This window comes from Panthera pardus, unplaced genomic scaffold (assembly GCF_024362965.1).
Source record: "Panthera pardus isolate Hobbes unplaced genomic scaffold, ASM2436296v1 HiC_scaffold_16, whole genome shotgun sequence".
Classification (NCBI taxonomy): domain Eukaryota; kingdom Metazoa; phylum Chordata; class Mammalia; order Carnivora; family Felidae; genus Panthera; species Panthera pardus.
This window is the reverse complement of record NW_026526721.1, coordinates 6,749,343-6,774,887: the sequence shown is the minus strand read 5'-3', so window position 1 is coordinate 6,774,887 and position 25,545 is coordinate 6,749,343. Positions and strand designations below refer to the sequence as shown.

The 25,545-nt window shown below is 50.6% G+C and overlaps 1 protein-coding gene across 1 annotated transcript; it reads left to right on the top strand.

The window, feature by feature from the left end:
• The first annotated feature begins 1,814 nt into the window (after window positions 1-1,814).
• Window positions 1,815-21,257, top strand: ETS2 (ETS proto-oncogene 2, transcription factor). The gene is made up of 10 exons (XM_019420358.2): window positions 1,815-2,048; window positions 6,140-6,211; window positions 8,979-9,090; window positions 10,415-10,534; window positions 10,890-11,090; window positions 13,174-13,257; window positions 14,211-14,432; window positions 15,528-15,791; window positions 18,080-18,198; window positions 18,939-21,257. Exons 2-10 carry the CDS (start codon window positions 6,140-6,142, stop codon window positions 19,152-19,154), a joined length of 1,410 nt encoding a protein of 469 aa, XP_019275903.2. The 5' UTR covers window positions 1,815-2,048; the 3' UTR covers window positions 19,155-21,257.
• Window positions 21,258-25,545: the final 4,288 nt, after the last annotated feature.

Sequence of the window (25,545 nt, the reverse complement as noted above, 5' to 3'; positions counted from 1 at the left end):
GCATGACCAAAGGTCCCCTCCGGGCCCCCAGCCTGGATCCGCCCCTGCAGGAGGGAAGATGGCTTCCCAAAGCATCAGTGGACATCAATGACTCGGGGAGCCTCTGAGCTTGGACCGAACACCCGTGGTCACGGGAGCCCCACTTTGGGCGACTGAACTTAACGCAACAGCTGTAGACATCACACTTCTCAGGCTCCATCGAGGGCTGGATGAGTAGCCTGGGGGAAAAGTCCCTCTATTCGCTGAAACCGCAGCACCCATGAGTCAGTATTTTCTGCTACAGTTAAAAAAAAAAAAAAAAAAAAAAGTAGCATACTGTTCACATCTCCATGGTAACTTACTATGGATCTGCATTCCATTTATGAAACTCCTTCTTGACCTATCTGTGATTTCTGATCCAGGATTGAATATAAACTGAGAAGCCATCAGAATCCAATCAGTCTCCTCGAAATATCAACACCCTCTGCATGGGGGGGTGGGGGTGGGGGTGTTTCAGCGGTGTAGACTCTGCCTCTGACCCATGCAGGGGTGATGCCGGAAGAGCCTCAGGGGCCGGTGGCAACATTAAAGTGCAATAGTATCTCAATTATCCGGGTAACGCCAGATTTAGGGTTGCCATGGAAACCGGGAACCTTGGTAACCGAGAGTGAGATGGTTCCTGTCTCTTCACAGCACTGCAGTCCCCGAGATGCGCCAACTTTCAGTCCCTTGGCCTTCCCTAAGCTGGGCTGTTTTATTTTATACCACCTTCAGGAGTCTAAATTTTCCTCCAAAATATTGAGAGCCCGAGTAGGAAATGCGCGCATTTCTAGGCATGGACTCAAGTATTTCGTTAGCAACAGAAACCGGCAGTAGGGGTGACGGTTGTGACCGGGATTGGGAGTCAGATAAACTTGAGTTTCAGCGTGAATTTCCCACTCATATGTTTTATGGCCCCGCAAGTTATTTCCCCAAGGTTCAATTGCCGCACACTGTCAAGCGGGGACAACGATGCTTCGGAGGATGGTGAGCACTCACCCGGAGCCACTCAGCCAAGGCTGGTTACCATCCAGGCACCGCTCAACTCTAGGGGGCGCCCCTCACACGAGGCCGGAGGCTGGGGGCTCCCCGGAGCAGGGCAGACTCGGCGACCCAGCCAGGGGCCCAGTTCGGACGTGTAGCATCTCAGGCGCATTTTTAGAGACTCTTCGTGCCAGAATGATGAGAACTCCCGAGGCCGGGAGGAGATCCAGGAATGCGGCCTGAGTGAGTCCCTCACTACCCAAGTGTCGCAGCCCCTCGGTGCCACCACCCCGCTCCTGCCCACTTCCAGAGGCACGCTTGGTGTGGAGGCCTCGGGACGAGGGGAGGAAACCGGATCCGCCAAGGGGAGGCCCTGCCCCTGACCTCCCCGGGCTCGAGTCCCCGGCCCACCGCGGTCCCAGAACCGCAGGCGAGGGACGCAGCCGGGTGACAGCGGGCGCGGAGCGAGGTCCCAGCCGGAAGGAGCCAGCTCCGCCCCCGCTCCCCTCCCGTCGAGTCCTCACCCCTCCCCTCTTCCCTCCCACTCCTCCGCTCCCCTCCCTCCCCCACCCTCCTCTGTTCTCACCCCACCCCTTTCCTCCCCTCCCCCACCCCTCCTTTCTCCCCCTCCCTCCTCCCCTCTTCCTCCCTCTCCGCCCCTCCCCCCCGCCTCCTCCCCTCCCCTCTCTCCTCCTGTCTCCTCCCCTACTCTCTTTCCCCTCCCCCTTGTCCCTCCTCCCCTCCCCTCCCCTCCCCTCTGTCGTCTTCCCCCCTCCTCCTCCCCCCTCCCTCCTCCCTCCTCCCTCCCGGCTCTGAAGAGCGCGCCGCGAAGGGGACTGGCCGGTTACTTCCTCCGGTGGCGGCACGGAGCGCAGTGCGTCCCCAGCCTCGAGCGCCCGGAGCCGCCCGCCCGCGTCCGGTCAGCGTCCCGGCCCCCGGCCCCGGTGCCCGCGGCTCGGACCCCCGCCCCGTCGCCCTCGCCCGCGTCCGACGCGCACCGCGGAGCCCGGCCCCGAGCCGCCGCCGGCCCTGCCCGAAGCGGCGCGGTAAGAGCGGGGTCCAGGACAGCGCCCTCCGGCGCGGCTTCTCTCCCGGGGCCCCGGACCGCGGGCGGGGGGACGCGGGTGGCCCCGAGGTCCGGATCCCCAGGCGCGGCGGGGCGGCGACTGCTCCCCGGCTTCGGGCTCGCTCCCGGGGCCGGGGCGGCTCGGGGAGGTGGGGGGGCGCGGGGGCCCGGGCAGGGCGCGGGTGGGCCCGGCCGTGACGCTCCGAGCCGGCCGCGAACTTGGGCCGCGGCCCCCGGCGGCCGAGCCGCCGGGCGGGGCGCGCCCGCTTGCTTCACTTGCTTTTGTTTTTAAGAGGAAACGCGGGTCTGGTGGGGGGGCTTCTGCCGCAGGGCGCCCCCGCGGGCCGATTTCGCGGAGGGTGAGGGGGGAGTGGGACACAGCGGAGGGTGTCGGGGCGGCCCCGGCGCGCCCGGCTTTGCGGGTGACTTACCCGAGCGCACCGGGCCCGGTGGGATCGCGGGCGCCCGAAACACCTGGCGGCTGCACCCGCCTCCCCCCCCCCCCCCCCACCCCGCGCCCCCGAAAACGTGCCCAGCACCGGCTCACCTGCTCCGCCGCTCCGGGGCCCGATCGGGGGCGGTGGGCGAGGGAGGCGCCCGGGAGGGCGAGCCCCCCGCGGGCGCCCCGGGACTTCTGGATCTGGGCCCTCGGTGCCGGCAGGCGAGCGTGGGAGCCTGTCGGAAACGCGGGTGTGGGTGCGCAGGGCTGCCTTTATTTTCGCGTTCTTAAAGGATTTTGAATGAAAGGTTGCCGTTTGTGCGTGTGTGGGTTGTTTGCTTTGGTTTCGAGCCCAGGAGACTTTTAAGATGTTGGCCTGTATTCGGTTTCGGGGTAAGCTTAAACTGCTAGGTGACGTGCTACTTATTCAGAAAGTAAAGAAGTGAGCAGTCCCCCCTTTGGACATAGAGGTGATTTATTTTAATTCACCGGTAAGAGATTATATTTGTCCTGGACAATGGAAGCGCCCGTGCGCCCTCGGCCTGTCCACACCACCTCCAATCAGGGAGATAAATCTCCAAGTTAAGGTTTATTAAAATTCTGAGTAATATCACAGTATAGTTATAGTTAGCACCATGGGCCCTGCAGGGAAATATTCACTCATTTCTGGGATTAGTCATTCCTCTCTCTCTCTAAATTGATAACTTTCAAAAGAAAAGGCAAAACCAGCCTTCAAAAGTAGCCTATGGGTCTGTTTTGGCTTTTGTTTTTCAAATTTACCTCAATACCGACCTGTGCTCTGATCTTGTTCCCGTAAGGGTACTGTCCTTAGGCAAATTCTCTTTGTTTTAAAATTTTATTGTTCTCAGATCTTCCATTTCTGCCTTTTTTTTTTCCTTTTTTTGTTCAAAAGCAGCCATCAATAGGGCAACCTGAAAGGGACCTAAATTTGAAATTGATTCAGGTGAAGAAACTTGACCTTAATGCCACCTTAAGAAGCCTTGTGGAGTAAAATAAGCGAATTTAAATTCCATTAGTTATGTGTCTGCCTGAAACCATTGGAGGGACACTTTGATTCTACGTGGTTCTTACAAAACAGATGAAATGCCGGACAACAAAAGAATTCTATTCTGTAGCTAGTAATCAGAGCTTTTTCTGTGGGGATGGTAGGCTGCCTTTTCTCCTGATATTTGTACCCCAAACCAGGCGAGCTTTTTCTATCGCCTTCCATACCAGTTCTCTGTCCATCCCTGGAGGCTGGGAAAAAAAATGTACAATAAAGTCAGCAAGTTGTCTGCAAACGAGACTTAGAAAAAGTGCTTGGCCCAGTGGGCTCGGGAGAGAGAATTGGTAACAGTTAAGGCGTCTTTTCGTTTAGGTCTTCTGTTTGAGGTTGCTTGATTTAATCGACAGGTAACAGCATTTAGTTTATCCAGATAAATAACATAAAGCTCTGAGTGAAGGAGCATTTCCTGCGGTAAAGAGGAGTGAGCAGGGCCCTGGTCTAATAATATTTGTATGCTCTCTAGGCTCCACAGTGATGTGGTGGGAAAGGCCCAGGCCTCATCATTCGGGTTACCCACCCAAGGACTGATCTGGACTGTAGTCGTGCTGTAGCTGTGTGGTCCTGGGCAAGTCATTGGAGGTCTCTGGGCCTCGGTTGCCCTGTAAGATGCAACATCGCTGTAAACTGTTACAACATCCGCCTCTCAGAAACGTAGGGCAGATTCAGTGAAGTGAGAATGTGTGGTCCCCCAGCTTGGGCTTGGCTCTTGTGACTAGGATGGTGTCAGTGCAGGGATCATTAGTAGGGAATATTGATTCTTGAGCACCTGAGCCACTAAGTGGAGATTCTGAGCCACTGTGGCCACGTTTGATCCCGGACAATCCTTCCTCTGCTCCCTTCTCCTCCATAGGACTATTAATTTATTGTCTGTGTTTTCCAGCCTCCACTGGCCACCATGATAATGTTTTCCAGCCTCCACTGGCCACCATGATAATTACTCGCACTCTGAGGGTTTTAACAGCCCTCTCCAGTGTCTCTTGCCTGCTCTGTGGCATAGACTTCTCCTCCCACGCTACCTCTCTAGCCCAGGGTGTGTGTGTGTGTGTGTGTGTGTGTGTGTGTGTGTCCGCGTGCGTTCATGCACAGGTGCGTGTCGAGTAGCTGGGAGGTCTGGTTTAGCCATAATGTTGATCATAAGAGGAAACAAAGTACAAACTCAAAGTAGTCACGGGGAAAAACAAAGTACAAACTCAAAGTAGTCACGGGGAAATGTCCTACTCTCCACCTCCAATAAGCCCTATCAATTGTGCAACACTTTAATTACTCAGAGTTCCTGGTTGTAACAGGTGGGAGCACCCCCCGGGGAGATCGTGGGGGGAGGACGATTCGGGGTACCTTGTAAAGCTTCCTATAGACCTTCAGTTCCATAGCCTGTAAGCTGGGGGGCGGGGGCGGGGGTGAGTGAGGCTTGCCCGTTGCTATTATTGGTGCTAACCCAGCTTCTTTGAAAATGAGTTTTAGTCGCTCTGTATGTTTATCTACCCCTCTGGTGGCATGATCTTGGTACCTTTCTCGCCTATTAATATAGAACTTACTCCACCAATTATATGTTAGGGCTCCAAATAAGTTTTCAGCCTACATCACTGTCCCCTTGCAGGCCACGTAAGCAACTATAAATTTTCTAACAGCCACATTAAATATAGGCAAGTAAATGAAGTTCATTTCCATGTTCCAAGTCACTGAATACCTTCAGAATATTATACAAACGTGCCGTCAGTCCACAGTCGTTACTGAGATACTTCACTTTTTTCTACAGAACCTTTGAAATCTTGTGTGTTTGCCATGCAGAGCTCAGCTCAGCCCATCCCAGCCCCAGGCCAAGCACTTGGAAGTCCACGCAGGGCTGGTGGCTATAGCACAGTGGTCAGCACAGGTCCGCCTGGTAAAGCCCAGACTCTTATCAGAGCCAGTAAGACCGATGCGTACCCAGCATTACTCCCCCTGGAAGAAACACAGCTGAGCTACACACACAGCAGACACGTTTTCAGTGTGTGTAGACAATACTGGAGGGATCCGGGGCTTTGGACCGAAGCAGTGGTTCTGGGAACCTTTTACGTCCTACCTGGGAGTGTTCGCTCGTAGCTTAGGCAGGAGAAAGAGCCTCCTAGCCTCCTTCCAGCATGCTGGTCTGGGTCCACCAGGAGCTGCCTGGGTGTGGGAGCAGGGGGCTGGCCCTTAGCTCCCAAGTGGAGCTGACTGCCCCGGGGACATGACCGTGGAAAGCAGCTTACCCCCACCTGTCCTACAGTCCTTGCTCAGCTCCCTGAACCAGGCTCCCTTGGGAGGCCCTGACCAGCCAGCCAGAAAGTGCCTTCATCTGTGTGCCTAGAATCTAAGTGGATTCGGTGGAGAATCAGCATTATTATTTAATTGCTTAAATAGCATACCCTTTGCGAGAAAGGCCTTTTAAGTAAGAACTGGCCTTCGGTTTTGAATGACTGGTTGTGCTGTAGACGTTGACAGACTCCACCAGAATTAGGGTTGACCTAGCCAGCAAAGACTTCTTAAAAATGTGATGTTTGTTGCCCCTGACTTTATTTCTTTTCCTTTTTTTTTTTTTTTTAAGATGAATGATTTTGGAGTCAAGAACATGGACCAGGTAGCCCCTGTGTCTAACAGTTACAGAGGGACACTCAAGGTGAGTGAGCTAAGTCTTAATTTAAACGTGTTTTTTAAAAAAAAAATATTGGAAAACTCAATCTCTAGGATCGTAAAACGATGCGCCGGGTCCCAGAAGACTGGCTTTAGCCCCGGCCTTTTAATATACAGGCTGTGTGACTCTGGATTGTTTGCTTAGTCTCTCTGGACCTCAGTTTTCTAGTCTATAAAATGGGTATCCTGATGCTTGTTTCTGCTTGTCTTCCACGCTAGGAAACCATTTAATTTGCAGATGGTGAGGCCTTTGTGGTTTATTTCTGAGACTCCTACCAGCTGAAAAATCCTGTGATTCTCAGTGGGACAGTGCTGGAGAAGCTGTCTCTACTGCGGTTCTGTTCACCTGTGCATTTCCTGGGGTCACGGGCTGGGTTGTTTAAGAACTGATCAGGGGGGCGCCTGGGTGGCTCAGTCGGTTAAGCGTCCGACTTCAGCTCAGGTCACGATCTCGCGGTCCGTGAGTTCAAGCCCCGTGTCGGGCTCTGGGCTGATGGCTCGGAGCCTGGAGCCTGCTTCCGATTCTGTGTCTCCCTCTCTCTCTGCCCCTCCCCTGTTCATGCTGTGTCTCTCTCTGTCTCAAAAATAAATAAATGTTAAAAAAAAAAAAAAAAAAAAAGAACTGACCAGGGAAGAGCGGAGAGGAGGAAGGCCCGCCTCCCATGGGGGGGGGGGGTCCTTCCTTCCGAAGGGTCTGTGCCCACCGGGCTGCTGGCAGCCTGCTGCCACACGGCCACAGAAAGGCACGCCTCTCTGCGTAAACCAAAACACAGGTGAAAGACGAAGGAGGCTTTTCTGGTGTCTAAGAGCCAAATTCCATGCAGCTTCTACCTTCGTCCCTTTGGGGAACATTCTGAAGTAGCAGAAACTGATAATTTCCCGTTTGCTTTCTTCAAACGTGACAGTGAGACCTGATTGTTTTTTTAGCCTCGCGCAGTAAACGCCTGTAGAAGCAGGGATTTTTCGATTGGCCTCCACCAAGCTTAGTGTTTCGTACGGTGACGGAGCTTCGTCGTGTTGCATGATCGTTTGTGTATCCTTAGGAGGTGATTTGTCCGGGAGAGTCCCCGACGGCCAAAAATGGGCCCAGGCTTTTCTTGCGTATTAGGAAGGTCAGGAAACTTCCAGCCAGTGAGTTTGCTCGTTTGATTTGGTCAGATGTTTTCCACGTGGCAGAGGCTGTATAAGAAATCGTGGTGTTAGGTTTGAAACCACACCCCTAGAGAGGAAAATTCTTCCAGACGTTAAAAGAACCTGATGATGCTCATGTGATCTCTGGGTTCGGAGAAGAAACAGTCGTTGCTGACATTGATGTGTTGGTACACTCAGTGGGAATTTGTATTGTCTTTTGGCTTCCTGACTTTAAAAAAAGAACTTCCAGCCAGGAAAGGAAAGGCATTTCTTGGTCACCTTCACCTGGGGAAATGTTACTGGGAATTTAAAAAAAAAAAAAAAAAAAAAAAAATTAATTGGCTATTTCACTGAAATTGGTCCTGTGGTATAGTTTATAAATCCAGATGAGGATTTCGAACTTACTTGATTGTTTATTCCCTTAGGTTTCTGGCAGTCAGACATTAGAGTCTCGGGTTTTGGGGGGCTGGGCTCCCATATCGTTGGGACATCGCTGTGTTGAGTGTTTTAGGCTGCGGTCCAACTTCTGCCTGCCCTCTTACGTAATGCATCATTCATTGTTCCGCATTTCTAGAAAGAAAGCACACAAACCGATTTTATTTGTAAATGTGTTGCACATTTTTTAAATTGATGACTCAACAGATGGTTCATTGTATTACACATAACACGGGATTTCCAGTGTATGTTGGAAAAACATAAGCATCTTTTACATTGTTACTCAGCAAGTCAGGCAGTGATGAATCAAGACTTTATCTGTTACTTATAAACAAGTCTTCCATTAAAGGCTACTTTCATAACTGTTAGATGAAATTATCTTAGATCGACACAGTGTGGGGTTTATCTTTCTCTGTGTCGCCATTCTCTTTTTCCCCTAAGCTATAGATAGTTGAACTTGAAACCTTTTTCCTTTGGAAATCTTTCTCCTTAGTAGATGATGTGGGGTAGAGGTCTTTTCAACACCTTAACTTTTATAAAAGTAAACCTTAAGGTGTTTTTTTCATATCTATTACTATTTTCTGGACCATTGGAGTTGATGAGTGAAAAAAAAAAACACCTACTTTCAATTAAAGTGTTTCATGGTTAAACATAAAGATAACTGCTTCCACAAATAAAGTAATTTATTTCACTGTTTGCTTCTCAGTCTTCATTCAGTCATTCGTCTTCCCTTTAACGGCAATGAGCTAAAACTGCCCGACTGAGGGTACTTTTTGCTTTTGTGCCCAGTCTGACTGAATTTCCCTCTGATGTAGTGGAGGGACCAGGTGTTTGGACCAGGTGGGTTTAGTCCCGTCCGGTCCTGTTCTTCCAAAGTTCCATTTTTAGGTTTGTTTACTTCGTTTCTTCGTTGAAGTTAATTATTAAGCCATTAAGAATAAATTCCTGGGTTATCCTGACTCTGCGAGGTCAGTGAAATGATCCCGAGTAAAATGGAACCCTCCCCATCACTTTGACTGTCTCGTAAGTCTGGTCTGAGAGCGCTGAGTGGTCTGGTCCATTGGTGGCTTTATAATTGCCAGTTTCGTCAGGCTATGTCAGGACGATTACCCATGGACCACTTTTAAAACAGGTAATTAAATGGGTTGAAATATTAATTTCAATTTTCTTCTCCATCTGTTTCCCAGCGCCAGCCAGCTTTGGACACCTTCGATGGGTCCCTGTTTGCTGTTTTCCCCTCTCTAAATGAAGAGCAGACACTCCAGGAAGTGCCCACAGGCTTGGATTCAATTTCTCATGGTAATTTGCTACTCAGACTTGACAAAGTGTGCCTGGTTTCCTCCCCTAGTTCGGTTAGTAAAGAGGCGACCATTTGTAAGCGGCCACGGTTGGTGTCTTCAGTCTTTGGCATGCAAAGTCAGTGACTCTGGACCTGGGAGGAGACAGTTTTCTCACTATGAACATGCTGGCTCTGGTGTCTTCCACTGCCAGGCGCCCCCCAGCCAGAGCAAATGCCCTGCTGGGACCAACCTGTAGGGGAGCCCCTGAGATTTCCACTGGGATGTTTGCAACACGGTAGCCAGCCTGGGTCCGGTCTCCCAGGCGCACCTGCAAAGCCGATGATTAAAATGCACCCCGGCTTCTCTGTCTGGGGTCTCCTCATTAGTTAGATCATCCACCCCACCCCGGAGTCTTGGGGCAACAAATGACACTTGCTAATATCCGCCCGCCCGTATGTATTTATTTCTGTAGTTCTTAATGTCACGGCTTATTGTTTTTAAAGGGACAGCAGTCAGATAATGCCTGTACAATTACTGGGATAGGGTTATTCGTTGGAAACATTCCAGAGATTACTTTGTCATACAAAGTAGGTGCTGGAAAATACAGCCCAGAAAACTAATTAAAACACAGATGCCTGCATAAGTATACCATCATGCCGTCGTTTATCATTCATGAAATTGCTGAGGGAACCCGGAGAAGATTGGTTTTCAGTAAAAATTGCAGGTGCGCTGACGTGACGGGGGCTAAATGCTGTGTGTTCGCATTACACCAGAAGGCCCTTTGCCTGCTGCTTATTTTAATGGAGGTAACTTCAGATTGTACATTTACAGGGGCACCTGGGTGGCCCAGTCGGTTAAGCGTCCCACTTCGGCTCAGGTCATGATCTCTCAGCTCGTGAGTTCGAGCCCCACGTCGGGCTCTGTCTCTCTCTCCTTCAAAAATGAATAAACATTTTTAAAAAAATTCTTTTAAGTGGCAAATTATACATTTACCGTCCCTTAAAACCTTTGACCAAAACCACTTACTGTCTTTCATTGTTTAAAAATTTTAAAAGAGATTTAGATAGAAATTTCACCTAAGGATAATGGCAAAATAATTTGCAAAATAAAATAAAACTTGCATTTTATTTTCATAAGTGTAGCTGTGAGATGTAGGATATTTTCTGAATTTCTACCCCTCCCTGCCCAAATTTTTGATAATATTTATACTCTCTTAAGGAATTACGTCAAGGTTTGAGATCAAAATTGTTCTTTCCTGAAAACTTAACAAGATTTCTCCCCTAAATTCAGTATCTGGTCGTGCCAGCTTCCAGTCCTCATGTCCCCATGGGGTTTCTTTCTAGATGCATCCAGCTGTGAGTTACCTCTGTTAACGCCGTGCAGCAAGGCCGTGATGAGTCAAGCCTTAAAAGCTACCTTCAGCGGCTTCAAGAAGGAGCAGCACCGTCTTGGCATCCCAAAGAGTAAGGGCCACTTTTTCCAGGAGTTTCTCTGAGTCTGGGTTGTACTGGAAGAACGAATCTGACCGTCGTTGCTTGGGATTGCTTGGGATGACGGCTGGTTCTTCCCCAAGCAGCTTGCAGGCTGGCAGGGGTATGCGTAACCCGAGCCAGCGATGGTTTCAAACCCCTCAACTGGCCGAACACTCAGTCCGGCACCGTTGTTACTGTCTTAGAGTTTACTGGGTGTCTTTCCCCTCTGCCTGGTCTCTGGTACACATCTGGACTTTGCGGGCAGATCAGGAACGACGCTGCTCTCACTGCCTCCCTCCCGTTTTCTCCCTGTGTGTGTCTGTCTGTCCTTCCCTCCCCCGGACAGACCCCTGGCTGTGGACCGAGCAGCAAGTATGCCAGTGGCTCCTCTGGGCCACCAGCGAGTTCAGCCTGGTCAACGTCAATCTCCAGAGGTTCGGCATGAATGGCCACGTGTTATGCAACCTGGGCAAGGAGCGTTTTCTGGAACTGGCACCTGACTTTGTGGGCGACATTCTCTGGGAGCATCTGGAGCAGATGATCAAAGGTACCCGCTGGGGGGCCTGGCTCCTGCTCGCCGAGGAGAGCCGTGGCAGGGCAGAGGGATGGAAGGGGGAGCGGTGCTCTGTAATCGTATGGTTGGGGTTCCGAATTACGTAAAGTGCCTGAAAATGCCACCGGAGTGAGTCAGATGTGTGGCCGTGATTAGAGGGTTTTTAATCCACTGAAGTGTGTGTGTGTGTGCGTGTGTGTGTGTGTGTGTGTGTGTGTGTGGAATGGAGCATAGCCACGAGGCAGTGACCTGAGTCACTAACTCGTTGACCGTGGTCAGACGGCATGTGTCAGAGGAGTGCGTGTTGGCTCAGATATGGAGGCCAGCAGAATTCCCAGGTGCTGGGGCGCATCTTAGAGAACCCGAAGGAGCAAGTTGCCCTGAGTGAAAGGGAGCTTTTATTCAGACACACTCCGTGAATTTTACAGTAAGTTTTCCTAAGACCCAATGGAATGCAACAACGAGAATTTCCTCTGGTTTTATCTATTTAAACAAATGCAGAAGTGATTGATATATGTTTACATGCTGACATGTTCTGCAGAAACTGGCCATTGGACAAAAAGAACTCTCATCAGAGAGAAAGTCTTTAATTTTTTTTTAATGTTTATTTTTGAGAGAGAGAGAGGCAGAGCGTGAGCAAGGGAGGGGCAGAGAGGCAGGGACACACAGAATCCCAAGCAGGCTCTGGGCTCCGAGCTGTCAGCACAGACCTCGACGTGGGGCTCGAACTTGTGAACTGTGAGATCATGACCCGAATCGAAGTCGGACGCTTAACCGGCTGAGCCACCCAGACGCCCCCAGAAAGTCTTGATTTAGACCTTATAAGAGTGTTGGCAGCAATGTTAACAACACATCTAGCTAAAAAGAAAAAAAAAATTATAGGAAAGGATCAAGTTATAAATATAAGAAAATCAGTTCATTGGTAGAGTTCAGAGAAATAGTCCTCATTCACTTGATTTTAAACACTGTGTTTCAACACCTTTTACAGACCCAGGATCTTTGGAAGACCTTAGGTTTCAGCCACCATTTCTTTTAGGCTGTGACTTCTGGGGGCCAAGGAAGCTTATTTGTGAAGACCCCCAAATCCTTCCTGAACTTGGACAAGTCTGATTTGACAAGTTTCTGGTTAATCTGCTCACTGGCGGGTTGGGCCTGTCTTACCATCACTCAGGGTGTGAGTCTGTGTGGGTCTGGATTTGTGGGTGTGTGTGGTTCAGTGTGTTTGTAGGGAGTAAGCACACACAGAGAATGCTAATAACCTTTTCCTTTTCAAAGTTCCCAGCCCCTGGGACAGATGGAACCTCATAAATATCTAACTATCTCTTGACGGCAGGGGGGAATTAAATTCACGGTCTAGATATTTGAAATGATGCAGTAGAACATTTAGCTTGGCCAGTGACAGCGTTCATGGCGGAAAACTCACTCTAGTTATTAGAAAATGTGTTGCTGTCTCCGGTTTTTTAAAAAGACCAAATGACACAGATTACCGTCTGATTAAATGTGGAGCACAGGGGCACCTGGGTGGCTCAGTCGGCTGAGCGTCTGACTTTGGCTCAGGTCATGATCTAGCGGTTTATGAGTTCAAGTCCCACACTGGGCTGTCTGCTGTCACCACAGAGCCCCCGTCAGACCCTCTGTTCCCCTCTCTCTCTGCCCCTCCCCCACTCGCACTCTCTGTCTCTATCAAAAATAAATTTTAAAAAATCTTTAAAAAAAATTTTTTTTTAATTTTTTTTTTTTTTATTTATTTTTGAGAGAGAGAGACAGAGACAGAGTGTGAGCAGGGGAGGGGCGGAGAGAGAGGGAGACACAGAATCGGAAGCAGGCTCCAGGCTCTGAGCTATCAGCACAGAGCCCGACGCGGGGCTCGAACTCAGAGTGTGAGGTCATGACCTGAGCTGAAGTCGGACGCTTAACCGACTGAGCCACCCAGGCGCCCCAGGAAGCTAAAAAAAATTTTAAAAACGTGAAGCGTAAACGCATTTCGATATTCTAAAATAACCATACGATAGTAATTGGGGAATAAATGTTTTTAACCTTGATTTGCAATCCTATGCCTCCTGTATCTGTTTTTCAGAAAACCAAGAAAAGACAGAAGATCAGTATGAAGAAAATTCACACCTCAACTCGGTTCCTCATTGGATTAATAGCAATTCACTAGGTCAGTCCGATCGATTCTTGCCCTGAAGACCTTGGTTTCAAGCTTTTCTATTAAATTGGGACTCTCCACCCCCACGAAAAAAAATCAATAAAAATAAATTTGGACTCCCTGGCGCACAGTCTAGGCCTGCACTGTCCCCATGTGGTGAAAACACGTGGCTCTTGATGCGTGGCTGGTCCACGTTGAGACGTGTGGTAAATAATACACATCTGCAACGATAATTGGTAATATTGAGTCAGATAAAAGGTTAAAATTAATTTCACCTGTTTATTTTCAGTTTGCTGTTGCGGCTACTGGAAAATCTAACGTTGCCTGAGTGCCTGGCATGATCTTTGCCTGGCCAGTGCCGTCTAAGGCAGTCCGTAGAGCCCAGGGGCAGAGCGAAGGGTGCTGACTGCTGTAGTCAGAGCTGGTGTAACCAGTAAGAGGTGACAGGCACGGGAAGCATGTAGAAAGCAATTCTAAATTTGCTCTGAACTTTGGAGTTCAAAGAAGTGTCCTGGAATTTGGGTCTTCCCTTCTGGTCACTGACACTGATGAGTGTGGATTACAGATGGTCCCCCCACCAGCCCCCCCCCCCCCCCCAGCCAGCAGAGGGAGGGGATGTTCCCTTGCAAGGCACGCGCTGGGTGGCAAATCACTTACTCCCTCCGAGCCTTAGAAACTGAAAGAGCCAGTGACCTCTGCCATCCCGAGGCAGGATGAAAGCATTTGATAAACCAGAGCCGTAGAAATGCTGACATCGAGGCACCGCATCTCGGTCCGGGGAATTTTGGAAAAGGGCTCCCTGGCTTCAGAAGAGCTGTTGCCGAAGCCCCCGTCCCCCCACGGTTTCGTGGAGGGCTAGAGCGCGCAGAACGGGTTGTGTTCGGTTCGGTTCGAGGGCACAGAGGGTCTCTGATGACCACGTCGCTCCTGCCTAACAATTCTGCCGTCCGATCGTTGTGTCGCAGGCTTTGGCGTGGAGCAGGCAGTGTATGGCGTGCAGACACAGAATTACCCCAAAGGCGGCCTCCTGGACGTGTGTCCATCATCCTCAGCACCCAGCGCGCTCGGTTCTGAGCAGGACTTTCAGATGCTCCCCAAGTCTCGACTCAACACCGTCAGCGTCAGTTACTGCCCCGTCAGTCAGGACTTCCCAGGCGGCAGCTTGAACCTTCTCGCTGGCGGTTCTGGTAAGTCAGGGCTCCAGGCTTGATTCAGACAGTCGGACAGTGAGGGGAGCTTCTCACGCAGCTTGGCCTGGATTCAGCCTTTGGAGGAGGGCGCGGGTCCCCTCTGTGTCCCAAGTGCTGTCGGGCACTGCTGCAGGGGACAGATGGGCTCCGCAAACATCCACTCCCGCTATGTTTCACGCTCCGAGCCGGGCACCGCGGGTATTGAGCAAACAAGGCATGGTCTCTGCTCTCGCAGCTGGATTCCTCCACTCAGTGGGCTATTTTGGGAGAAAACGTAGGAATGTGACATTCCTGCATGTGGGAGAAAACGTAGGAATATGACAGATTTCTTTTTATGGAGGTGCACACGTACAACGCACAAATCTCGGCTTGTACTGCCGGCTGACTGTTTACATATATGCCCCTGAGTAAGTAGCAGCCACCCAGATGGAGATAGAGAAGCTTCCAGCCTCCCAGAAGACCCCGTCACGTGCCTTCCATCGGTAGCGTCCACACAGCAAGAGGAAACCATTGTCTTGACTGCTGTCATCATAGATTAGATTTTCCTGCCCATGAGCTTGATATAAATGGAACCCTAGCGTTCTGTTTTCTTGTGCCTTTTGTTCCTCATCGCGTCTGAGACCCATGCATGTGGTTGGATGTGGCAGACCGTTGTCCTTTTCTTTCTTTTTTTTTGTTTTAAGTGTGAGTGGGGGAGGGGCAGAGAGAGAGGGAGACCCAGAATCCGAAGCGGGCTCCAGGCTCCGAGCCGTCAGCACAGAGCCCGAGGTGGGGCTCGAACCCACGAACTGGGAGATCATGACCTGAGCCGAAGTCGGCGCCCCCGGTTGTCCTTTTCATTGCTGTGTAATACTCCATCCTGCAGAGCTGCGCTTGGTTCAGCCATGCTGCTCCTGGGTGCTGAGGTTGCATGGCACATTAGTCGTCAGGACCGAGTGCCTCGTGGAGGAGCTTTGTGAGCAGTCCCCAGGGGGGTTGGTGTCCATGCTGCTGCAAAGCCCCAGACCAGCCTGAGGTCCCTCGCGGCTCGGTAACACCGGACGGTCCCCTGCCCCGGGGGAGTCAGCGTCCGTGCCCGGTTGTCTTTGCCAGGAAAGCCCCGGGACCGTGACTCCCCCGAGAACGGCACGGACAGCTTCGAGAGCTCAGACTCGCTGCTGCAGTCCTGGAACAGCCAGTCGTCGCTGCTGGACGTGCAGCGAGTGCCTTCCTTCGAGAGCTTCGAGGACGACTGCAGCCAGTCCCTGTGCCTCAACAAGCCGACCATGTCCTTCAAGGACTACATCCAGGAGCGGAGCGACCCGGTGGAGCAGGGCAAACCAGTCATACCTGCGGCGGTGCTGGCCGGCTTCACAGGTGAGCGCATCGCCCGGGTCTCCCTGTCACCTCCCCGGGCCCCGCCCGGCCGCAGCGCCGCATTATTTATCCAGGGTGTTTCTGGTTGGAGCACATTGTATTCACACCCCGCGTTGCCTGCGTGGCCGTCATCCCGAATCGGGCAGGCCGCATCCCTGATTTCTAAAACGGCCAGCGTTGCAGGGATTTTCGCACACCCAGCTCGGTGGCGGGGATGCGCTTCCAGGGGCGGCTCCCTCACCTGGGGTGTGCAGGGCCGGCCTGCAGGGGAGACGGCTGGGGCGCACGCACGGGGCCTGCGGAGGCCTTAGCTCTGACTCACCCCCTCCAGGAATTCCAAAGAACGTCAGCCAGCCCAGGGAGGGACAGGAGCCCGCCTGCAATAACTCGGGGGCTGTTTACCTTTTCGGGTTTCTAAAATCCATCTTATTTTTAAGATTTGGGCGAGAGCTATTTTAGGCAACGGATAAATATTAAGGCTGTTTCTGGAAGCAGATATTTCCAGTGCTTGAGCAAAATTACCAAGATTTTTTTTTTTCATTGCTTCATAGGTCCTTAGATGTGTGTGGGTGTTTTTGTTTTTTTTTTTTTTTTTCATATTTTGACCATATGGAGCCATTGGATTAAAAAAAATACCTATGGAAAAACAACTCACAGGTTAAAATAAGAATACAGAGGGATCCTTTTTTTTTTTTTTTTTCTTTCTGTCGTCCCAAACGTCCACAGAAATGGGCTTGATGAGAGAATAAACAGCCATGGTGGTCTTCATTTTAAGATTCGTTACCATTTGCCAACTGTCAGCTCTTTGTGGCTAACTAGGCGCGAATAGGGTTGGCGATCCTTGGGACAGCCCAGCGCAGGTGAGGGCAGTAACCTGCTTTACGGTTGGGGCGGTTGGCTCAGAAGTAGACAGCTTTCCGGGCACATAGGTAACCTGGTTGTGTCTGCTTCCAGAATTCCTGCCCTTCGTGTTTTCTAGCCGTATTGATGATGGCCATGGGGTCTTGAGGAACAGCTCTTTGATGGGTGTGTGATTCAGGGCAAGACACCTGGCATCTGAGTGCATCTCCTCTTTAAAACAATGTTACAGGGGTGCCAGGGCGGCTCAGTCGGTTAAGCCTCTGACTTTGGCTCAGGTCATGATCTCACGGTTCGTGGGTTCGAGTCCCGCGTCGATCTCGGTGCTGACAGCTCGGAGCCTGGAGCCTGCTTCGGATTCTGTGTCTCCCTCCCTCTCTGCCCCTCTCCTGCTCATGCTTTTGCTCTCACTCTCAAAAATAAATAAAAAAAAAAAAAACACATTAAAAATAAATAAAAGAGTGTTACAGGGCGCCTGGGTGGCTCAGTCGGTTAAGCATCCACCTCTTGGTTTCAGCTCAGGTCATGATCTCACGGTTCGTGAGTTCGAGCCCCGTGTCAGGCTCTGTGCTGACAGTGTGGAGCCTGCAGATTCTCTTTCTCCCTCTCTCTCTGCCCCTTCCCCACTCACTCTGTCTCTCTCTCTCTCTCTCTCTCTCTCAAAATAAGTAAACTTTAAAAAAATAAAATACAGTGATAACCCTCTTCACAAGGTGGAGGTTCTAAATATTACCCAGGAGAGGTATATGAAAAGCAAAGCATCCCTCACCAGAGGTGGTGAAGCAATGGATACAACCCCAGATGCCCAAGTCACTGTTGAGTAAACTGAGTCCTGGATTAAGCAATTTACCCACCCTCATTCTAGTCAGGAAGGTGCAGCGTAGGATTCCATGAATGGCGTGCCTCATTCTGTGGGGAAACGCCCCTTCAGCCACCCCCGCCCCTGTCCTGCTGGGTGGCTCTAGAAATAAACCCTGAAACTTATTACATAAGGAACAATTAAACAGGATGAGGAATCTTTTTGAAAAGATTTTAAGGCATCTCTGCACCCACCGTGGGGCTCGAACTCACAACCCCGAGGTCAAGAGTCGCACGCTCCCCCGACCGAGCCAGCCGGGCACCCTCGAGCTGAGGAATTTTCATGTCTAGAGTCGGTGGCCCTGAGTTTTTTTCCAGAAGACCGAACTCGGCGATCCTTAAGGGCTCAGTGACCCCTTGTTTCTGGAGTGGGAGGCGGGGAGGAAGACGCCCTATTCGGTCTCTAGCCTGGTGCCGTTGAAGTGTCACCAACCTTGAACCGGGTCGTCATGTTGGCCCCCTGTCCGGAGGTGGGTCTCACATGGCTCGGGCAGCCGAGGTCACTAGGAGGACGAAAGCCTTGCCGAACTGTAAATCTGTAAAAACGTGTAACCCGCCCCTTCCCCCCCCAGGAAGCGGACCTATTCAGCTGTGGCAGTTCCTCCTGGAATTACTCTCGGACAAGTCCTGCCAGCCGTTCATCAGCTGGACCGGGGACGGATGGGAGTTCAAGCTCGCTGACCCCGATGAGGTACGGCCAGGGCTCAGGAAGTCCATCTCTGGGCTCAGAACCCTGATTTCCTCACCTTAGGCCCAGCTGGGCACACGGCAGCGTCCACGGCTACTAACGAGAGCGGCTCTAGTGTCCCGTGGGTGTGCACGTGGGCACCGGGCAGGCTTCTCCGTCTTGCTCTCTCCTCTGATACAGAGGCACAAGCGGTAAACTGAGGGTCTCTCCCGACCACCCGCAAATGCCGTGGGGAGTTTGCCTTTTCCCCCCGCAGCCCCGTGCTGGCCCTCGGGGCTTCCCCTCTGCAGGAGGAGGCCGGGGGCAGATCCGAGACCCTCCCCTGCAGGCCTTAGAGAGGCCCGTGATCTCTGGCAGCAGGAAGGTGCAAAGAAGCACCGAGGAATGCATACCGTCCCGTGGCTCGGGACCACACCCGGCAGCTGTTGGCTGGGGTGCCTGGAATAGGAGCCCCGGGGGGAGAGGGAGGACACAGCGTTTCCCTTGTGTCGGGGCCGCCTGACCGTGAACCATCGGCTTCAGGCCGCAGGAGGCGGTGCGGCGGGTGGGGGCCCCTCCCTCCGTCCTCAGAGACACGGTGCCCCGGCAGGTGCACTGAAACAGAGCACACACCCCCAGGGCTCGTGAGGGCCGGCCCGGTTCTCTCCGGGTAAGCGGGCACGACCACCCTCATCGGGGGAGAAGGTCCCCCCGCTGTTTCTTTACCTGCCCAGTTGAAGTCTCTCCCTCCGTGTCCGCCGCAGGTGGCCCGCCGGTGGGGGAAGAGGAAAAACAAGCCCAAGATGAACTACGAGAAGCTGAGCCGCGGTTTGCGCTACTATTACGACAAGAACATCATCCACAAGACGTCGGGCAAGCGCTACGTGTACCGCTTCGTGTGCGACCTGCAGCACCTGCTGGGGTTCACCCCCGAGGAACTGCACGCCATCCTGGGCGTCCAGCCCGACACGGAGGACTGAGGCCCGCGGGGCCCCGACCGGAGCCGGCCCCGCCCACGTGGGCCCCCCCCACCCCCCACCCCGAGGACCCTGACAGGCGGCGTTGATCGCGTCCCGGAGAGTCGCCGCGGAGCAGTGGCCTTGTTCCCTCCGAAACCGCAGGTTTTCCGCCACCGGGAAGCACGGTTTCTCGCTCGGAGAGCCTGCCGACTTGGAACACGCTGCTGATGACGCTCTTAGCGTTAGAACGGCCGACAAAGAAGCACTGGGAAGCCGCCCTGGCCGCCCCCCACCCCCGAGCAGGCTGTGTGACCGGAACGCCCTGGCTCTCGGAGAGTCTCAAAGGAGCGAGCCTGTCTGGGGCACGCGCATTTTGGGTTTTTTTTGTTTTTGTTTGTTTGTTTCTCGTAAGTTTCTTTCCGCCTCTGGCGGCCGGGAATCACAAAGGCAGGGGTGTTCTGTTCGGTTCAGAGAGGCGGAGGGGCGGTGCAGGGAGACTGTGGTGCCGTTTCAGGAGTCAGGTTTGTGTATATATGACTGTAATCTCCTCATTGCTGTCTGAATCCTCTAATGGTCCTATTTAACAAAAACTGTACATTGTAATTTAAAATAATTCCGTAAGCGTACGTGGAGCGGGAACGCAGAGCCCGTGCGGCATTCTGCAAACGTCGCGTCTGCCCGGCCAGACGCAGAAGTTGTAAAGCCGTGTGTTATTTACATTCAATATGCCTACAGGTGTAAGTTCTGAGAGGGTCAGTCCCTTGTTTTTGTTTTGTTTTGCCCGGATTATCATCCGGCAAGGACTTTGTACATTTGGGAATTTTTATAAAAACACTTAATGTTATTATCTGGAGGCACATGTAGCCTCCGCTTTCTCCTTAATTGTAACGTAAAAGCTATAGAGCAGTATTTTTCTTGACGAATGGCATATGTTTTCCATTTCTGTGCATGCCTTTAAACCAGTTGATACGCAAACCTTCTTTTATTTTTTAGTTCGACCGTGTTTCCCCGACGACTAACGTCCCCTGACCAGCCATTCCCTTCCCATGGTCCACCTCCGCGCCCCAAATTATTCTGTATGATTAAAATAAGAATGCTATTTTTGGAAATATGTGGCTCCTTTTCAGAGATCAGGAAGGATTTATGTAGCAGCTATTTTTACTGCAGAAGTAATTCACTGGAAAAAATGCAATTTGTAAGAAAGCTTTATTTTTATCTGCACTCCATGTAAAGTTAAACGTATTGTACAGAGCTGAAGGTTGGGGCCGGTGGGGGGAGGGGAGGGGGACCTTCACGAAGTCTCTTGGTCGTGAACGAAACTCGAATTTTTTCCCTGGCCTGGCTCACCTGTCGGGTCGTGGGCTGTCTGGACACGCACGATGCTGTTCCTTTCTGCTCAGTGCCCGCAGCGACACGGGTCTTTGTTCCTATTTTCGTGGAAGCTGAATGCCCAGAGGCAAAGAGGGCACAGAAAATGGGAGAGAGAATCCTTTGGAGGGGTCGACTTGCAGAAATGTTTTGCGCCCGACGGGAGACTCCCGTGGTTGTTTCGAAGGAGCGCCTGGGTCCGCGTGCAGTCAGGACGCTTGTAAATGATCGAGTCGACCTGGTTTCGGAGGCTCACCGACTTCACTCGCAATGTGAGAGGCCACTCAGAGGAGTGGCTGACGTCCCCGGAGAGGAGTCCATCTATGTATTGAGACCACGAAACTGGGTGCGGGGGGCAGCTGGGAACAGCAACACCAGAGCTGGGGACTCTGTCTCAGTACCTACCCGAGACCGTTTCCAGTGTCTTTAAGCACAGGATGTTTTTCTCAAGCGGGACATGTTTATCACTCAGACATCTGTTTATAACATCAACAGACATGTGACCGGGAATGTCTTTCTGCCAAAGGGGATCTTAGCCCTTGGCTCATTTTAAATGGGGTTGAACCACATGAAATTGCCAATATTTGACTTTTTTTAGAAACTTACAAAGTTGGCAGTTTCATGTGGTTCAACCTAAGTTACAGAAACCAAAGTCCATCATAAACCTTTGGTGTGGTCATGCACAGAACTGAAGTATAAAGATTTTGTAATCTGGCCTTTTCTCTTGCAAATAATAAAGTATTTTGTTTATATATACGCCTCCTGGTAAGGGTCCTCATTCTTCCCACCCCGACAGGGGATGAGGGGAGGTGGTATGATATTGAGCTCTGATCCATTGTCCTCTCAGCAGCTTTCCGTCTATTGAGAGTCACAAGTCCATTTAACCGGTTTTACACACAGGTCACCTAGTAAATCATGACCAAATCGCAGCCACCTGTGAGCTCTTCCCGACGGAATCCCGAGAAAGTGTTTGCTTAAAGCAAAAAAAAAAAATTCTTTTAAGAAGGGGTTAGAATGGAAAGACACAGGTGTCTTGTCTTTGCCAAGGGGTCGGCAGAGGGAACACAAGGGATGGTAGGATGTTGATGTGAGGAACATAAGAACTTCAGTCTCCAAAACTTTCTCCAGGGTGCCTGACATTGCTGAGCTGAGGTTGGGGTGATGATCCTGGGACACCTGTTCTCAAAACACACTGCAGAATTAGGATAGGGCACCTGGGTGGCTCAGTCTGTTAAGTCTCTCACTCTTGATTGTGGCTCAGGTCATGATCTCATGGGTTTGTGAGATCAAACCCAGCGTGCTGACAGCACGGAGCCTACTTGGTATTCTCTCTCTCTCTCTCTCTCTCTCTCTCAATAAGCTAAAAACACAAGTTAGGATGCCAACAAAGAGGTGGGTTATAATCAGTGATGTGCTGGATCCCCCTCACCACAGGCTAGAGAGAGAGCAGGTCCCTTCCCAACTTCGCATCAATGACATATTGGCACCTTGAAAGTGGTCGTGATGAGAGCATTTATACCATGGAAATCAGCGGACACTACAAATCAGGGCTCCCTTCAAGGCCCCTCAGGGAGCTGGTTGTTAAACATTTACCAAAACACCACTGGCATCGGTGTTCACCATGTTAGTAATTAGAACAAATTTTGCAATGCAATTCCTTTTTAAAATAACATTGTTATGAAAATAACTTTTCCAAAAAAACAAAGGGAGCATTGTTTTACATGTTTCCAAATTTCTCTGATGTCTGGTTGAAAGGAGAGCTGGGTTCTTATATTTTCTTCTGCATTTTGTCTCTTGCAATATATTTTGGAGGAAATCAGTTCTCACACAGATACGTAATTGGAACAGAGGAGTATTTGGGAGATGTTTAGGATAATTGTGTGTATTTTATACTAAACCTAACCTGGCAAATGAAAGTTATTTAAAGGTTCACTGCAGTTGGAATATGAAACCATATCAATAAACTTTCCTATGATTACAGTAAATTCCATTGGTCTGTCTTGCACTTTGAGTGGATCATTTACCCAGGGGTGATTTTGTAACATCACACATTAGTCATTTGGAAAATATTGCTTCAAAATGTTGACACATTTCAATGTCTAATATCAAACAATCACATTAATTACCACCATCACCAATTTCACCAGGAAAGTACTGAGAATCTATCAAGCTCACAGTGGCAATGTAAATTTTCAGAAATTCAGATTTTCACTTGAAAGTTCAATTTTTATCATTAGCAACAAATAGTCTTAAGTTTCTTTGAAATGACATACTCATTTCATTTGCTTGTGAGGAGATACCTGTCAGATACCCAAGTCCGAATAAACATAACATGTCAGTTGTTCTTGCAGGTAAAAATGGCGTCCATGGATAAAATGGTTAGTTTAGCTTGCAACTCACATAAATGCATGATGCATTTCCCGGCACAACCAATCTACCTTAGCATGCAGCAGTTCTCGTGTGTACTGTTACCCAGAAGTTAAAAACGTGTATTCACTCATTAATAAAATTACTTTTTACTCCTTTATCAAGGACATTTTTAAATGGAACTGGTATTTTTTTTTTTTTTTTCCCTACCAGTACATGGTGGTGAAGAATGCAGTGATGGCTGGGACAGTTAATGCTAAGGCCCCAGCAATTTTACACACCTTTGCCTTTGCAAAGTATCTGAAAGGGTGTCAGGGCCCCACAGATATCTGTGGACCTCACTTTGAGAAATGTTCTGGAAAGCAGAGCAGCTTACCCAGAACGGAGTGGAACAGGGACCAGAAGGTGACCAGGAATCAGGTGAAGAGAATTTTCCTTTCTCCTTCCAGATCCAGGGTCCATCCTTCCAATCTCACCCTTTCATAGCCAGTTAAGATGAGCAGTTTTATGTAAAACAAAAAGAATTATTTAATGTTCTACCTGATAAGGAAATAAGGTGAAATGGATATTCTCAAAGTCCTTTTCCTACCGTCCTTCACTCTTTGTCCTTTTCCATATGTCACTCCAATTCTCTCTTTTTTTTTTTTAACTTTTTTTGCTTGAGAGAGAGAGAGAGAGAGAGAACAAGCAGGGGAGGAGCAGAGAGGAGAGACAGAATCCCAACCAGGCTCCATGCCATCAGGGCAGAGCCCAGTGTGGGGCTCAAACCCACAAACCACGAGATCATGACCCAAGCTGAGACCAAGAGTCGAACACTTAACTGGCCAAGCCACCCAAGTTCTTCTCTAAATCTTTTTTGGATGTAGTGTATTTCACATTTTAAAAGTTTATTTTTCTTAACATAGTCAAAACTGAAGTCATGAAGGGCAAACAACTCAGCCCACCCCATGTCCTGGTTGTTCCCCATACAGAGGCCTCAGAGGTCCTCAGATCTGCAAATGGTGGACACTCAAAGCTAGAACGATTCGGAGCCTGAAGGGGCTGCTCCATTGGGTGGGTGAGGTAGTGAGGTACAGAATGTGGGGGCCAGAGCAGGTGGAGACGGAACAGGGTGGGTGGGGAGGGCAGTAACCTCTCTCATCACCTCTTTGGAAACATCAAGCAAGTTGACAGTAGAGTTTGTCGTGCTGTGGCCTGCCCTTGGGTTACGGTTCTCACCCAACTGTTTATGCACTGCTGCATGACCTTGGGCATGTGACTTCATTACACGGTGCCTCAGTTCCCCCTCCATAAAGTGGAGTCACGGGGCGGTCGTGGGTGGATGAATCCATCATTTGTTTAAGATTGTGGGAAGTTAGTGACCTGGGGGTCTCCATTTAAGTCATGAGCAAAGGGGTCTGTGAAGAAAATACAGCTCCTGACCATCATGTCCCTGTTTTCATAAGAAGAAACCCAGGCTGCAGAGTTCGGCAAGAAAGCTGGCGTTTAATTCAATCAGGACTCAGACTTAGGCCTTCCGTTTCCAGATGCTGTTCTCTTGCCATGATAACCACGCTGCGTTTTGTTTAAATCATTATAAATCCTACCCAGGGGCTCCCCCAAGCTTCCAGTTCCTCCTTCTGTTCTGTTTTGAACACAGTGCACAGCCCTTGAATTTTAAAATTATCCACGAGCCTTCTACCCAAAGGACACACAGTCCTCATACACGCAGCAGCTGGTCACGGCTAGTTTAGTTTGAGCAGATGCGTGAATCCCATAATCGGGGCCAGATGTTAATCTGTCTTTTCTGAAAAAGCTGCACAAAAGGGTGAGGCTCAATGCAGTGAAGGGGGAAACCCCTTATTGTGTAATTCTTTTGAAACGCCTGGGCAGGGTTTGAACATGTGATTCTACTTGAAATCTGACATTCAGGGAAATACGATTTTTGTCATAGCTGGTGATGACACCTTCACAACTGGAATGGACATCGCCTTTGTCCATGTGCTATGAGTAACTGTCCCCTCCTTGCCTCCCCAAGTCATGTTCAGTGGCAAGACAGCCCAGGATTGCCAAATCTGACCCCCACCAGCAGTTTCCATATCTATGGTTTCATACTCTCCAAACAGCCAGGGCTCAACGCACACGTGTGTTTGCATGGCATGGGGCTGGAAATGCTGATTCACGGGAGCCCATGGCCCAGATTGGCTGGCAAATGACGTGTCCTGGGGATGCTGGGGCAATAAACGGTACAAAGAACATGAGGTCTCGAGCAAGAAGATTGTGCATCAGCTGTGGCCCGTCTCCACGTAAAGCCCATGAGAAACACCTTTGCCATTTGCTCATAAACTCCATCAAATTGGCTAACAAAGAGGTTATTTTTCATCACGGCACAAATGTGTAATTAACAATTGTGAAATACAATAGCATTGGCATCATCTCCCTGGGATTCCGGGAGGTCGGTTTCGTTATGTTCATTTTATAGATGTGGGAACGGAGGCTTGGAGAGGTTAAAGCCCTACGTTCAAACTGGAGGGGCTTCTTTGGACTCAGCGGTGGCCTCTGATCTGTCCTGACCGTGGACTCCAGCTTGGGGGTGGTCGAGGCCTCCAGGGCTTGGAGCCCAGAGCCACCCCCGCCTCAGACGAGGGGCTGGACGGGCTCTCAACACTGTCACCCTCATCTGCCCCATCCATCCTAG